The sequence below is a fragment of the Myxocyprinus asiaticus genome, chromosome 10, assembly GCF_019703515.2.
Source record: "Myxocyprinus asiaticus isolate MX2 ecotype Aquarium Trade chromosome 10, UBuf_Myxa_2, whole genome shotgun sequence".
NCBI classification, from domain to species: Eukaryota; Metazoa; Chordata; class Actinopteri; order Cypriniformes; family Catostomidae; genus Myxocyprinus; species Myxocyprinus asiaticus.
In genome coordinates this window covers 37,652,988-37,668,924 of record NC_059353.1, presented here as the reverse complement: position 1 = coordinate 37,668,924, position 15,937 = coordinate 37,652,988, and the positions used below count along the sequence as shown (strand labels likewise).

The 15,937-nt window shown below is 37.3% G+C and overlaps 2 protein-coding genes across 6 annotated transcripts in view; one reads left to right on the top strand and one right to left on the bottom strand.

Moving 5' to 3' along the window:
- The window catches only part of LOC127446930 (solute carrier family 49 member 4-like), a 55,765-nt gene extending 54,932 nt beyond the window's left edge, over positions 1-833 (bottom strand). Inside the window, exon 1 of the mRNA XM_051708272.1 lies at positions 371-833. Coding sequence (XP_051564232.1) covers positions 371-665 — 295 coding nt within the window. The 5' untranslated portion in view covers positions 666-833. The remainder of the gene's footprint in view (positions 1-370) is intronic.
- A 102-nt stretch (positions 834-935) lies between these two features.
- hspbap1 (hspb associated protein 1) lies at positions 936-15,832 on the top strand. Of its 5 annotated transcripts, none has more exons than XM_051708267.1 (8): positions 936-1,028; positions 2,098-2,279; positions 3,319-3,503; positions 8,997-9,133; positions 9,881-10,052; positions 12,887-12,970; positions 14,530-14,640; positions 15,202-15,832. In XM_051708267.1, the coding sequence occupies exons 2-8, from the start codon at positions 2,099-2,101 to the stop codon at positions 15,751-15,753; spliced, it is 1,422 nt and encodes a 473-aa protein (XP_051564227.1). In that variant the 5' UTR covers positions 936-1,028; position 2,098; the 3' UTR covers positions 15,754-15,832. The 5 variants fall into 5 exon arrangements, with proteins under 5 accessions (XP_051564227.1, XP_051564230.1, XP_051564226.1 ...); XM_051708270.1 differs by having other exon boundaries at positions 969-992; XM_051708266.1 differs by lacking the exon at positions 936-1,028 and adding an exon at positions 1,090-1,251.
- Positions 15,833-15,937: the final 105 nt, after the last annotated feature.

Here is a 15,937-nt window from a genome sequence, read left to right as displayed (position 1 = left end):
ATATAAAAAGGACGGTCATATAGAATTATGTGTAGGTGTCAAAATTAATGACCGATGGTTTGAATGTACCATATACACTTTGTTTGGTTAAAAATGGCAATCTGTCCACTGTAGTGGACATTCAGATGGACACAAATTGTAACGAACATAGCAGATTTGTTAAAACATGAACTTGTGACTTACATTGTTTGTGATCATGTAAGATTTTACACATAGTAGTAATAATCTAAATATGCTAATTATCAGTTGTGATGATCCCTAAAAATAAATGAGTTCGTCTAAATATGATCAGAATGTTCAATTTGATCCAATTTGCCTGTATTTACAGGTGTTGCTGCCATGACACTGGAATAAGAACCAAACAACTCACCTTTTTTATCCATCAGCCACATAAACAGTAGCCAGGGCAGGTAACCCACTGGACCCCACAGCACCAGCACTGCGATATCTGTTGAAGAGAACTCGAACACATGTTTGGCCGAGTTCTGGATCGGTCCCCAGGTGTTCCACACCAGTCCTTGCATAAAACCCAGCAGTGAAAACATGGTGAGAACAAACCATCTTCTCCCATACACCCTGCTGAACACCGGAGGTGTGTTTGTCGCGTACTGGGCTGGTACCAGTAATGGTTCCCTTTCACCCTCGGTGCTTTCAACGGCGCCCATTGAACAGTCGCGGATTCACGTTCTAAAAATGTCTTGATGCGATTCAGTAAAGTCTACAACATGAAATGTTAAAAACTTGGACAGTCAATCATTTATCAGCTGCCCAGCGAAACAATAACAACCGATATCACACTGCTACGACCGAAACTTTAATGCGCATGGGCGGTGTCGGGACGGAAATGACGTCTGCGTGAAACTGAGCGTTATTGCTCTCCATGTTGGATCAAATATTCTGTAAACCCAAAGGGCGCTTCAGATCTTTTTGGAGTCAAAATGGCGGCTGTTTCGTTAACCCACATGTTGTTGAGAAACATCGGCGATTCTCACGTGAGTTTTGTTTACTAGCCGGAAAAGGGACTGAAGGTAGGCGCACATACATTTGAATCAGTTTTTTTGCTTGTAGAGATGCAGTACATAAAGTGACTATAAACAGTGTTAGAAAGAACTTGTATTTGCTCACTGTTCATAAAATCTATTTTATAATCTTCATCTGCCAAGTCTATTTACAGTTGTCAGTATACTAGCCACCGAGCTTTGACTAAGTAGTTAATGATTTTGACTTTTTGATTCCTGTTGTAGACACATAGTAAGTGATCATGATCTTACAGTATGTCGGAGTGATAAGTGAATGGTGACTGAGGCTAACTTTCTGCCTTTCTTTCTTCTGCAGAACACAAACGAAGATTTTTAGAAGAATATCTCAGCTCTGTAGGTCCATACAATGAAAGTGAATAGTGATCAGCACTTTAAAGCTCTAAAAAGCACAGACAGTCATTGTAAAAGTAATTCATGCGACTCCAGTAGTTAAATTAATGTCTTCTAAAGCGATACGATCGCTTTGCGTGGGAGACAGATCAATATTTAAGTCCTTTTCACTATAATTGTTTACTTCTTGTCACTCTCCAACGAGAGCACCCAGTTCACAGCTGCTCGTGTGACGTAAGCGCATTGGCATTTTTAAATGTATGCAAAACCAATGAAGAGTGTGAACATGCCAACACGCTTACGTTGCGTGAGAGGCTGCGTGAACTGTGTCCTCTCATGAATGCGCACTGGAGAGCGACCAGAAGTAAACAATTATAGTGAAAAGGACTTAAATATTGATCTGTCTCTCACGCAAATATTGATCTGTTTCTAACCCAAACCTATTCTATTACTTCTGAAGACATATATTTAACCACTGGAGTCATATGGATTACTTTTATGCTGCCTTTATGTGATTTTGGAGCTTAAAAAGGTCTGATCACCATTTACTTACATTGTATGAACCTTACAGAGCTGATATATTCTTCTAAAATTCTTAATTTGTGTTCTGCAGAAGATAAAAAGTCATACACATCTGGGATGGCATGAGGGTGAGTGAATGATGAGAGAATTTTCATTTTTGGGTGAACTATCCATTTAAATCCTCTCCCTCTGTATCTTTGTGTAGAATGGCTTCTAAACCTTTCACCCCAGAGGAGACAAGGAGGATTGTCCAGTCTTTGCAGAAACCTGCTGTGTTCCTGAACATGACCGCAGACTGGCCAGCGTTGCAATGGACTGTAGAGCACCTGTCATCTAGACTTACAGAGAGAATGCGTTTCCGTATAGGGAAAAGGACTGCGGATAGTGGTAAGTCATGCAGATAAAAGGCTATCAAAGGTATTAATAGATAATCAGTGTATATTAGAGTAGGGTTGAAACTTACTAAATTTCTCAGGAAGTTAGAATAAAAGGAACAGGACTGAGTACCCCCAGCAAATGAAATGTTGTTTATTTGCTTGCGATAAGACAATGCCCATTTAGCTTTGTGTTCCTTTCTCAAGAGTATTCCTCCCTTTTGTTTTTAACAATCTAAATTTGGCAAGGTAGTTAACTGTCTTGAGAAATCACACTAAATATGTTTACAATGGACACATATGTTCAATTTAAATCTATGTGTTCAGCAGTTTGATTGTACAATAATAAGTGAGAAAAAGGTTAGTCTTTTATTCTGAATAAATTAAAGTTCTTGAATTGATATTTTAAATTTCAATGTTATTGATGGGAGAAATTTGTAACAGCAACAAAACAACATGAAGAGTCTTCTAGGGACTAAATACTTACTTTTTATTTTATTTTTTATTTATTTTTTAGAATACTATGAGTAATACAGGCAGTCTTTTATCCCCACAATGTCATTACCAGTTTTGGTAACTGAACTTATAACTCATATTCTTCATTAGGATTTTTGACAACACAACACCTTCTGCCTGGTGTAATTTAACAAATTTGTTTATAAATTTCATTAATGTCAACATGAATCAGAATTGACCCTATTTACAGTACGTCTTGATACATGTTCCTGGTCTTATTGTGTACGATTAATTGTTGCATGCAATTCTTTGGAAATAAATTGCCTTCGTAAAATCACCTGGCTCCGTTTCATGATGGAATGCCCACTTTTTACGATTGAATGCCAATACCAATAGATAAAATCAAGTCCTGTCCTACATATTTCTCATTGAATATCTTTGTGAATACATTACGTTACAGAATTAAAATGGGTTGTGAATGCCATTTTATATTTAAAGTTCTTAAAATAATTTGTCATTACAGACCTTTCCAGTTTGTGCATTCTGAATAAACCATCTTGGGTTTTTTACTCTGTTTTTCTTTTTGTTTGTTATAGCTCCTCTTTTTGAAACTGAGTGCTCCTACATTGAAGCAACCCTTAAAGAGTTTCTGTGCTGGACTGCTAAAGATGGTGAATCAATTGTTGGGCCATTTTCTGCATATCACAACAAAGAATTCTGGGCTTATGCTGATTACAAGTATATCGCCCAGCTTTTCCAGGACAAACCTGCTATGTTTAAGGTAAACTTTCTCTCAATTCCACTTTCATTAAAAAAAATCAAGAATTGTATTTTTATTTTTTTTAATATGTTTTAATGGATGCTAATTTTTATACCATCTATCAGTGATTTGGACTGCGATTGAGTTATATGGTTCTTGGAAGTCCACAATAGACAGTAGGCCTCTGGGAAACCATCTATAATGCTTTAAAATCTGCAGACTTTGACGCCTGATACATCAGTATCCATTAAGGCTGCACAGTTAATTACATTTAAACTAAAATCGCAATATGGTGCACGATTACTAAACTGTAAAAGCCTGGTATTATTATGTGCTTTCAGTGCTTCTGTCGGAGTGATTTCGTCATCCGTCTGTTTCGAGATATATCGTGGAACAATAAATCATACATTACTACAACGGGGCTAAAGACCCCCTGGGGTAAATGGCACTTTTTGTCAAGATGCGGGGAAGGACAGAACCCAAGAGCAGAGGGAAAGTTCAGTCAATTGGATTTATTAAAGAAACACAAAACAGTTCCTTTTCAAACTCAAATCAAACAAGCCCAGGCAAACTTGATCCTCCCCTGAGACAAAGGCAGAGATCTGAGGAATTCTCCTCCTTAACAACTGGGCACCGAACTGGCGAGGGTAGCAGCCAACGAGCACAGAAGGTAACTCCTCTTCTGGAACTAACCACCGCCTGCTCCTACTGCACCAGAGCACAGTTAAACACAACAGTAACAGTTACAACAGTAACAGTTACAGACACCACAATAAAAGTAAACACACACAGTGGCAGTAAACAATGATCCGACATCGAACATGACACACACAGGGGTTTAAATAAGAGAAACAAACACGAGGCAGGTGTTGCTTGCAGCTGAAGGTTGTAATGATCAGTGTTCCCATGGAAACGCTGATTCAGCATGCCAGTGGCACCTGAGACACATAAGGGCAAAATGTAAACACACTTTGACAAAACAGACAAGGGGCAATGATGCCACGGTCCTCCACAGGCAAACACAACCTGGCAAGGTGCCATGACCGTGACATCACCGGAGGGCGCAAATCACGCACAGCGATATCCCACTGCCAGACCCATGCGCCCACACAAAACTCGAACATGAAACACAAGACAGACAGGGGATGAAGATGTCATTGTCCTTATCAGACAAAGCCCAACCTGAGCGGTTGACAGAACTATGACATCACCGGAGAGTGTACGGCGGTGACACGCGCACGACGGTCCAAACAAACGGACCTGTGCGCTCACACAAAGGGGGAACGCAAAGGCAGGCCGATACTGCCACGGTCCCTTCAGATAGAACCTAAACCTGACAAGGTGACCGGACCGTGATCTTATTTTCTCCTAAAACACTTAATAGCAACAAAAACTACCACAGCACATTCCTTAACCACTGTTTGTCACTATACACTGAAAAATGTCCCTGATCCATGAAATCATTACAAGCAATGTCTAAAGTTTGATTTTGAGGTAATTTGATCTAATATTTAATTTAGTAATGAAAGGATAGTAATTGGGGTAAAAAGGATAGTAAATGGGGTAAAAAGCCCCCCTGTTGCCCTTAAACACATTGTTTTTCATAGGTGGGGGGAAAGATTTGTTCTGAAACATGTTCAAAGTGGGCTTACATTGATTATCCAATCACAGATTAATTTGTTTTTAGAATACTTGAGATGTTATGAAAGCCAAATTGGATTTAAATTAACAGGAAATGGTGCACCCTTTTCTGAAGTGTTTTTTTAAATTTTTTATAACAATTATCTTATTATCTTAATTTGTTACTCAAAAATGCAACCTGCGGTCTCAAAAGTATTTGCCTAAGTTGACAAATTTTGCCCTTACTGTTACTATCGTCTCTATATCTACACGATATCACTATAACCCCCCTATGGGGGCCTTTTAACCCAAGTGTGGGATAAAAGGCCCCCTCGCCACCTTTTAAAAAAACAAAAAATTCAAAACAAACTTCCATTATTATCTATTTTCAAACAAATTATGTTGCTCCATCATTATTCAGTAAAAAAATAAAAATAAAATAGATATACACTGGTGGCAAAACAATTGGAATAATGTACAGATTTTGCTGTATAGGAAGGAAATTGTTACTTTAATTCACCAAAGTGGCATTCAATTGATCACAAAGTATAATCAGGATATTACTGATATAATAAACAGCACCATCACTATTTCAAAAAAGTAATTTTTGATCTAATCTATACAGGCCCCATTTCCAGCAGCAATCACTCCAACACCTTATCCTTGAGTAATCATGCTAAATTGCTAATTTGGTACTAGAAAATCACTTGCCATTATATCAAACACAGTTGAAAGCTATTTGGTTCATTAAATGAAGCTTAATTGTCTTTGTGTTTGTTTTTGAGTTGCCACAGTATGCAATAGACTGGCGTGTCTTAAGGTCAATATTAGGTCAAAAATGGCAAAAAAGAAACAGCTTTCTCAAGAAACTCATCGGTCACTCATTGTTTTGAGGAATGAAGGCTATACAATGCTTGAAATTGCCAAAAAACTGAAGAATTCATACAAAGGTGTACACTACAGTCTTCAAAGACAAAGGACAACTGGCTCAAAGAAGGACAGAAAGAGCTGTGGAAGGCCAGATGTTCAACTAAACAAGAGACATCTGAGTCTCTAGTTTGAGAAATAGATGCCTCACATGACCTCAGCTGATAGCTTCATTGAATTCTAACCACTAAGAGAAAAATCTGTACATGATTCCAAACTTTTGGCTGCCAGTGTATATATTTTCAATCTTGATACACTTGTGACCAGAAAAAGACAAAGGTGAATTAAAATACACAAGAAAACAAAAATGCAAAATAAGGTGCATTTAAAAAGAGGGTTGTAGAACAGCGAGACACATTGGGCGTGTAAATATGCCATGTCTTAGGGTGTGAGAAGGATGAAAGGACACGTGCAGAGTGACAGGATTTTAGCGGTCTGTATGTAATTTTTAGTGTCTGTCAGTTCCCCTCAAGTTCACATGAGTGCCTTTGCTCTCATTGTTCTAAATTCGAACAGCATATCTGTTTTTATAATGTCATTAAAACCTTTCAAACGTTTTTTTTTTTTTTTTTTTTTTTATGTTTTGCTTGAAAAGAGTGCTTGGCTATCTTTCTGTACAATAAATGACACTTTGTTTGATATTGTGTATATTTCATGCAGTGACATTCAGGTGTATATTTAAGTGTGACTTAAGTACACTGTATAGTACGTTTTTATTACTGTATATAATGTGCGTCAGTATTAATACATTTTATTAAAATTAAATAATCTTTTTTTCATTGATGTATATTCTGTCAGACAATTAAGGCAAATACTAGAGTATTTTAACTGATAAAATAAGCTCAATAAAAAAAATACATTCGATTGGACAAGACACAATTCTCCTCATTTTCTCCCTCTATCAATCATTTTCTCAGACCTCATCAAGCACCACATTAACCCATTTACCTTTTCCTGTATGCCAGTTATGCTTGAGAGCAACCACATTTTCATGAAGTGGAGCACTACAGCGCATAGGGCACATCAAAGGCATCAGCTTTAAATAATAAACAGTGGGATGATTATTAATATGTATTTCCTGTCCACTGAGGATGATTACCTTTACTTTTGTATGTTTGGTATGAAGCTGTTTATTAAAATTGTTACAGCATCTCATGAAAATTTATGGCAGCACACAGAATAACAGATATGAAGAGCAAATAATCACTCATTGCTTTTTTACTATTCCAGTTATAAATATACTATGGCATAACTGTGTTATTCTGTGAACATTTAACAATATTTTGTGACATTTTATTTTGTTTCTCATTTTTCCCAAGAGAACAATGACCGAATTATTATTTCTGGCTTTCAGTTTTTTTAAATCATAATAAATGCTCATGAGGTGCCAGTATTCTCCATTCCAACTAGGGCGTCCAGAGTATGTGTAGACATGGGCCTCTCTTAAATGATGAATTGGGTCGTTGAAACATTGCTGAGGGCTTGATTACATCTCATTTAAAGTCATCTGGAAATGGTAATGGCTTCATTATCCACCTTCCTGAGCAACATCCTGTTTGCTATATTGAAAAAAATTGACACCAAAAAGTGATAAAATTATATATATATATATATATATATATATATATATATATATATATATATATACACACACACACACACACACACACACACACACACACACACACACACACACTAGTGGCCAAAAGTTTGGAATTATGTACAGATTTTGCTCATGGAAAGAAATTGGTACTTTTATTCACCAAAGTGGCTTTCAACTGATCACAATGTATAGTCAGGACATTAATAATGTGAAAAATTACTATTACAATTTGAAAAAAATATTCAGAATTTACTACTTAGACTACTTCAAAGAGTTCTCATCAAAACATCCTCCACGTGCAGCAATAAAAGCTTTGCAGATCCTTGGCATTCTAGCTGTCAGTTTGTCCAGATACTCAGGTGACATTTCACCCCATGCTTCCTGTAGCACTTGCCATAGATGTGACTTGTCTGGCACTTCTCACGTACCTTACAGTCTAGCTGATCCCACAAAAGCTCAATGGGGTTAAGATCCATAACACTCTTTTCCAATTATCTGTTGTCCAATGTCTGTATTTCTTTGCCCACTCTAACCTTGTCTTTTTGTTTTTCTGTTTCAAAATTCTCAAAGAAATTTTTCTTTGCATTTTTTCCCATAAGGCCTGCACCGCTTAGTCTTCTCTTTACTGTTGTACATGAAACTGGTGTTGAGCGGGTAGAATTCAATGAAGCTGTCAGCTGAGGACATGTGAGGCGTCTATTTCTCAAACTAGAGACTCTGATGTACTTATCCTCTTGTTTAGTTGTACATCTGGCCTTCCACATCTCTTTCTGTCCTTGGTAGAGCCAGTTGTTTTTTGTCTTTGAAGACTGTAGTGTACACCTTTGTAGGAAATCTTAAGTTTTTTGGCAATTTCAAGAATCGTATGGCCTTCATTCCTCAAAACAATGAGTGACCGATGAGTTTCTAGAGAAAGCTGTTTCTTTTTTGCCATTTTTGACCTAATATTGACCTTAAGACACGCCAGTCTATTGCATTCTGTGGCAACTCAAAAACAAACACAAAGACAATGTTAAGCTTCATTTAACAAACCAAATAGCTTTCAACTGTGTTTGATATAATGGCAAGTGATTTTCTAGTACCAAATTAGCAATTTAGCATGATTACTCAAGGATAAGGTGTTGGAGTGATGGCTGCTGGAAATGGGGCCTGTCTAGATTTGATCAAAAATGACTTTTTTCATATAGTGATGGTGCTGTTTTTTACATCAGTAATGTCCTGACTATACTTTGTGATCAGTTGAATGCCACTTTGGTGAATTAAAGTACCAATTTCCTTCCAAAACAGCAAAATCTGTACATTATTCCAAACCTTTGGCTGCCAGTATATTTATATATGTTTAAATACAATCATCATAATTGCAGGATGTGGTATGGTCAGATTTTGGCTTTCCCGGCCGTGATGGACAAGATAGCACGCTTTGGATCGGCACACAGGGTGCTAACACTCCATGCCATCTTGATTCCTATGGTTGCAATCTTGTCTTCCAGATCCAAGGCAGGTAAGAACCATGGTCATAAATGAAAATACCCCAGATATTTAAATTTTGTAGTGAATTCATCTTGTTTTTTATCTGTTATCTAACTTTAGCGATCAAAATAACAGTAATCAAATAAAAAATATTGAATATTTTAGCATCTTCAAAGTAGTTGCCATTTGCCTAGATTACAGCACTGCACACTCTAGGCATTCTCTCAACCAAGTTTATGATCTATCCACCTGAGGTACTTTTTCAGTAGTATTGAAGTATTGAGTTCCTATGTATGCTGGGCACTTGTTTATTTGTGTTTTTTTGTAAAGAAAATCATACAATTTAATGCATTTAAGTATACACTTTTAGATCAAAAGGTTTTATAAGAAACATCAATTCAGTCAAGTGCATCCAGAGTTTTGACTGGTGGTGTATCGCATAACATCTAGTCCTGGGTTTCTGGCATTAGAGATAGAAAATGTATTGATGTGTGAAGCTATTGAGATTTTCTCCACTGTGTGAAGCTGAACTGACAGTGATGGACACCATCCTCCATCTTATCTCTCTGTGGAGCTCGTCTTGTCTCTGTAATTGCTTATTAAGAATCCTTGTTTCGAAATGTCCTAGTCACAGTTCACTCTGTGTATTGTGTAATATCTAATGATTAAAGCTGGTCTTAATGTGAAACTAAGATATTGAGTGATCACTAATTCCAGCCAGTAGCATCATATTCATTCAGGTGGATCTTAATAATGTTTTGTGGCATTCTGTCACCAGAAAACGATGGCATCTCTTCCCCCCTGAAGACACACCCTTCCTCTACCCAACACGTATACCATACGAGGAGTCTAGCGTGTTCAGTCAGGTCAGTGTAGTCCATCCTGACCAGAAGAAGTTTCCGGCTTTCAGAAGAGCTCAAGTCCACACAGTCACTCTGAAGCCTGGTCAGGTAAATGATGTCATTCCCAATGTTTCATGGGAGTATTTGGTCAGTGCTAAGCTGTTTTGCAGTGAATTCCAATTGGTACAGCAACTTCTGTTTCAGTAAGGCAATTAGAGTGGAAATGAATGGGGGCAGTTCATAAATGTGTAAATACACACTGATACAAAAAAACGTTACCATATGACATACGAATATCATTGCATAAACATACAGCGCACAAATTAAAATCACATTATGTCCTAGTGTGATTATTAAACTGCAAAGGCTGTGATTTAATTAGATAAATATATCGTTTGCATGTGCTGCGCGCTTTAAATAAATAGATCTTGTTTTAAGAATGTTTGAATGTAAATGTGAAGCCAGCAGCTCATACTAAGGAGCTCTAAAACACCATCATGAGCATCGCATTTTCTGTTTGTAGCAGATGACAGCGAGCTGAGTGCTAATTCACTATGTAGCGCGCAGCACATTCAGACTACATATTTATTAAATTAAGCCTTTTGCTGTTTAATAATCACACTGGGTCAGGTAGGGACCTGCTTTCCCAGAGGTGAGAAGCTACCATCAAAACACAAATTGAAAGGCTTCACTCCAAAATAAAAGCTTCTGCCAAAATAAAAGCTCCATTTAAATGGAAAATTATTATAGAATATATATCACTATAGTTGTGTAAAATACACTGTAATATTACTTCTACTACTACTAATAATAAATCAATAATAGTTATCTTATATTTAAGCAATATCTCACATCTGTGCTGCTCTGTTGTGCAGCTCTTTATTTGACGAAAATAACTCCAAAGTTGTATTTTAGACTGCTGTGAGGATCTGTAAAAAAGCTATTCAATTTATACAAAATAATATAATATTACTGTATGTTGAAAATTAAATGTTCTGTTTTCATTTGATAACAGTTGTAATTAATTCATTTATTTAAACCTCATTTTGATGATAAAATTGTAATAAACTGTTGAATATGGAATTCAGAAAACAAAACAAAACTGGTATCGGCAAGTGCTGAAAAGGAAGTATCGGTAATCATTCTCGTTCTCGTTCTCCAAAAAATGGGAAGCGATACTAAAATCATGATAACACGTAAGATATTTCCATCTTGTGACTATACTTTTGAAACAGTGTTTGTTTTAACATTTATGGATTAACCCTTTTCTGTCTTGAAAGGTTTTTAAATTATCGTTAAAATCAGTTTCTCTTTGAAGAAAATGAATGGGATTTCTACTTCTTGTACACTACTGTTACACTCTATTCTGTCTTTATTGGTGTTCGCTAAGGCAAGCATCACTTTAACCATTGCTCATATTTAGGGTTGGGGCTTATCTAGGGACAAAAAATATAATAGAGCTTGGGGACTGGACTCTGCCAGTAAACTAACCACCTAGCAACGTCCTAGCAACTGCAGAGCAGCATGCTAAAAAACACTCAGAACCACTTAGGATCCACATAGCAACGTCCTGGCAAACACCCAAGCATCATGGCAGTGAGTTTTGCATGGGGAAGCACCACTCACATTTTCGTAAGAAAATTTGAAAATCTAGTTTTTAATCTTTTTCACTTGTTTTCTATTTGCAGACAAAGGGGGTCTGGTTGTTTGAATATCAAATATTACAAAGGAATTCCAATTTATAACTGTGCACTTACTTTGAGCTTGTGCATAAATGACCCTGAAGTGATGTCATTAAGCATACTTTTTCTGAAGCATTCACCATAACATTCCTTTCTGGAATCCAGTCTTTCTGGGTGCTACATCACTATAATAGGTCGCCTTTGTGTTCAGTCAGTGTAAGCGAGGTGTAGATACAACAGACAACATTAATATGTGTGTGTTTTGTAGCACACCCCCACTTCTTCAGATTCCAGCAGCATGTGTGAAACCTCTCTGCTCAAGCTCTTTTAAAGGCGAGACAGTGGCAAGGCAATTAGCGGTGGTCCAACACAGCGAGAGTACTCTCTGGGAGCACTCGCACTTTTCACAGCATACTAATGAAGATGAGAGACACAAGCTACCATTCTCTAAGAGAGCTAACACTGCTTCACTGCCTCTTGCTAGAAATACAAATTTCACCTGTTAGAAATGTTGTGTTTACACTGTAACTTGTAAAGGGATAGTTCCCACAAAAATGAAAATCCTGTCATCATTTACTCACCCTCATGTTGTTCCAAAAACACATGAAATCTCATACAGCTTTTGAACAACATGAGGGTGAGTAAATTATGACATTTAGATTCTGAACATTCTATCAAAGCAAGTCTGCAGGAGATTTTCAAACATCAGTCTTGAATAGTAAAAAATTTACAAACGCCTAAAATGGATAGCACATTTAAAACTGAAATTTTTCAGGCTGAATGAATTGCAGAAGTTTAATGCTTAGGGTATAAGGTTTAGAACAAACCCTAACTAGAATGTTTGAGAAATATCAATACAGTGCTGTCTTGCAATACCATTAACTCTGTACATGGTCTTTGTTTTGATGGATCTGTTCTTGACATTTCACTCAATGTTTGTTCCAGTCTTTTGTTATTAATATATACAGAGTTTGTTTAGAATAAAAACTCTGTATGTGAAAATCGATAGACCCCAGGTAGTCTTATAAATATTGCCAGGATATTGATTTTTTTTTCATGACCCAAATAATATATGATACGATACAGAGCAAAGCTGCCACCTGGTGGTAAATATTCTTTCAACATACACTCTCAAACTGTCTCAATCTGCACCTTTCACCTTGAAGAGTTCATTGTAGCTCCAAAATTCTAAGAATTAAATTTCTGTGAGGATCTTTTTGACTCACTGAGTTTTAACTGACTTCTTTTGCCTGTCATTAGGTTCTGTTTGTCCCCAGACACTGGTGGCACTATGTGGAGTCGGTGGACCCAGTGACCATTAGTGTGAACTCCTGGATTGAGATGGTAAGACACTTCTCTGATTTTAGTGCTTGCAAAGCAGCACTGTTTTGATATCACTCTATTATTCTGGTTAGTTTGTACTAAAAACCCATTTACCCAAGTATTAAAGGAATATTCCAGGTTCAATATAAATTAAGCTCAATCGACAGCATTTGTGACATAATATTGATTACCACAAAAATTAATAAAGTCTCTCCTTTTCTTTAGAAAAAGCAAAAATCTGGGTTCCAGTGACTTACTTACAATGCCAGTGAATGCGGGCCAATCCGTAAACATTAAAATACTCACTGTTTCAAAAGTATAGCCACAAGATGTAAACAATATGCATGTTTACATGATTTTAGTGTGATAAAATCGCTCACTAAACTTTTCTATGTAAAGTTCATTAGCATGACAATGTAATGTCAACAAACCCTAAAACGATAGAAAAAAACGACGATTTAAACAACTTTACAGCTCAAATAATATATGAGTTTTAACAGAAGAATTAATGTAAGTACTTTTATAAAATAATAAGCTTCACATTTCTGCCTTTAAACCCTCCAAAAATCGGCCCTATTCACTTCTATTATAAGTGCCTCACTGTAACCTAGATTGTAGCTTCTTTTGAAGAAAAGGAGGGACGAGTCGAAATTAGTTTTTGTGGTAATCAACATTATGCCACAAATGCTGTCGATTGAACCTAACTTGTATTGAATCTGGAATATTCCTTTAAACTTGTGCAATTAATTCAGCCCGATCCTATTTATGTTTTTGTAAACAGTATACTTTTTTTTTTTTTTTTTAGAAATGCACAATTAAAAGTTTGAAAAATCTCCCATTTACCTATATGGACAGAATGTTCAGCATTTGAAATGTACACAAATGATGTCATTGTAATATTTGAACATCCCTCTCTCCATCTAGAATTTTATATACTTTAATTCATTTTACCTAAAACATTAAAACTATTATTTTGCTTCCTTGCAAGCATTGGTATTTCCTTCAGGAAATGTAAATCTAGTTTCTGGTGTGATAACATTGCTTTCAGTGGGTGAGATGAAGTATCATTGTGATGTATATCTGTTTTCAAGATAAGAGAAGAGATGCTAAAGTCACCAGACACCATTTCCAGTAGGCATAAAAATGCATCTTGCATTATCACACAGCTATCCAGTATGCTCGGTGCATCATATAAGCTAGCACTGCAATGTGTTTTTGTTTTTCCAAGATGAGAGAAGAGATGCTGAAGTCTCAAGGCCCTCTATCCTCTAGGCCTAAAAATGCATTCTGCATAATCTCATAGCCATCTGATATGCCCAAACCACAATGCTCCCATGATGCATCGCAAACCCTGATGCTGGGTTGTTAAAATCTTGAGCAATAGTATACAAATTTTATTTTTTAAAGACATCAGTCACATTATCAGGTAGAAATTACATACAGTATTTGTGATGCAAGTGATGTGGTTGCTCCATATTTCATGCTGGAAATGTGTTCTCAATTTTATATTTGGACATTAAAAAGTTATACACGCTCCTAGTATGTGATGCTTTGATTTTGTTTTTTCCATTCTGCCGTAGGATATGGACGATGAGGCCAGAGTAGGAGAAGCTCTTACTAAGACCATTGTGTGTGCCCTGAAAAGCGCACCCAGCTTAAACAATGACGACCACTGGCTCAATCCTACTGAGGTATTCTTTTTTTAAAATTTTTTTATCCCTTTTTTCTCCCAATTTGGAATGCCCAATTCCCATTACTTAGTAGGTCCTCGTGGTGGCGCGGTTAATCATCTCAATCTGGGTGGTGGAGGACGAGTCTCAGTTGCCTCCGCTTCTGAGACAGTCAATCCACGCATCTTATCACGTGGCTCATTGTGCATGACACCGCGGAGACTCCCAGCATGTGGAGGCTCATGCTACCCTCCGCGATCAATGCACAACTTACCACGCACCCCATTGAGAGCGAGAACCACTAATCGCGACCACAAGGATTTTACCCCATGTGACTCTACCCTCCCTAGCAACCAGGCCAATTTGGTTGCTTAGGAGACCTGGCTGGGGTCACTCAGCACACCCTGGATTCGAACTCGCGACTCCAGGGGTGGTAGTCAGCGTCAATACTCGCTGAACTACCCAGGCCCCCTACTGAGGTTTTCTTATTCAATCTTACACATGTAGGAAGGATAACATAACATACGACATAGTAGCATGACTACTGTTATCCTGTGTCATCCTGATTGTTGTGCATTGTAGGATGGTGTCTCTTCTCATGATGAAAACATGCAGTATTTGAACCTAGCTGTAAAGGCCTGTATGGATAAGAAGAGAGACAATATTGAAGGCTCGTCCTTGCTTTCAGAGGAACCTAGGGCAGGGTCTGGAAAACGTGACTACAGTGGACAGTTCAAGACTTCAGTGTCTGACCTGTCCCCTTCCTTCGTGATTCCCTTTGGCCCTCATCTTATTCCTGTCATTTCTGAGGTACATTTGGCTCACAAACCCAGATGCACCTGCCTAAAGGACACATCTTGTTGTAGGCATAATGATTTCTCACTGTGCCAAAGTAGACCACAATCCCAAGATAAACCTGATAAAGATGAACCTAGAGGTGAAAATGAATTTTGTCAAAGTTTAGGTCAGCGTGCATATCGGGAAACAGGAAGAGCAGTGACATCAGATGGACCAGCAGAAGGTGCTGGTGTGTACATATCCACCAATGATCTGCTAGAGTGCGTGGTACACCCTGATGTCATCACCCTGGTTACAAGACTTATCATGTGCCGACAAAGAGAACTTAACTCTTGAAAAACTGTGTTGTTTATTTCCTTTTTAGCTGGATGAGCACAATTTTTGTAAATATAAATAAAATAACCAATGTTGATTATTTCTTGAGTCCATCAGTCTTTCTGTACAATAAATTGTCAACAAATGTAAATTGTCAGCAATGTTTAATACTCATGTTTTCCAGACTGACCAAAAATGATTTACA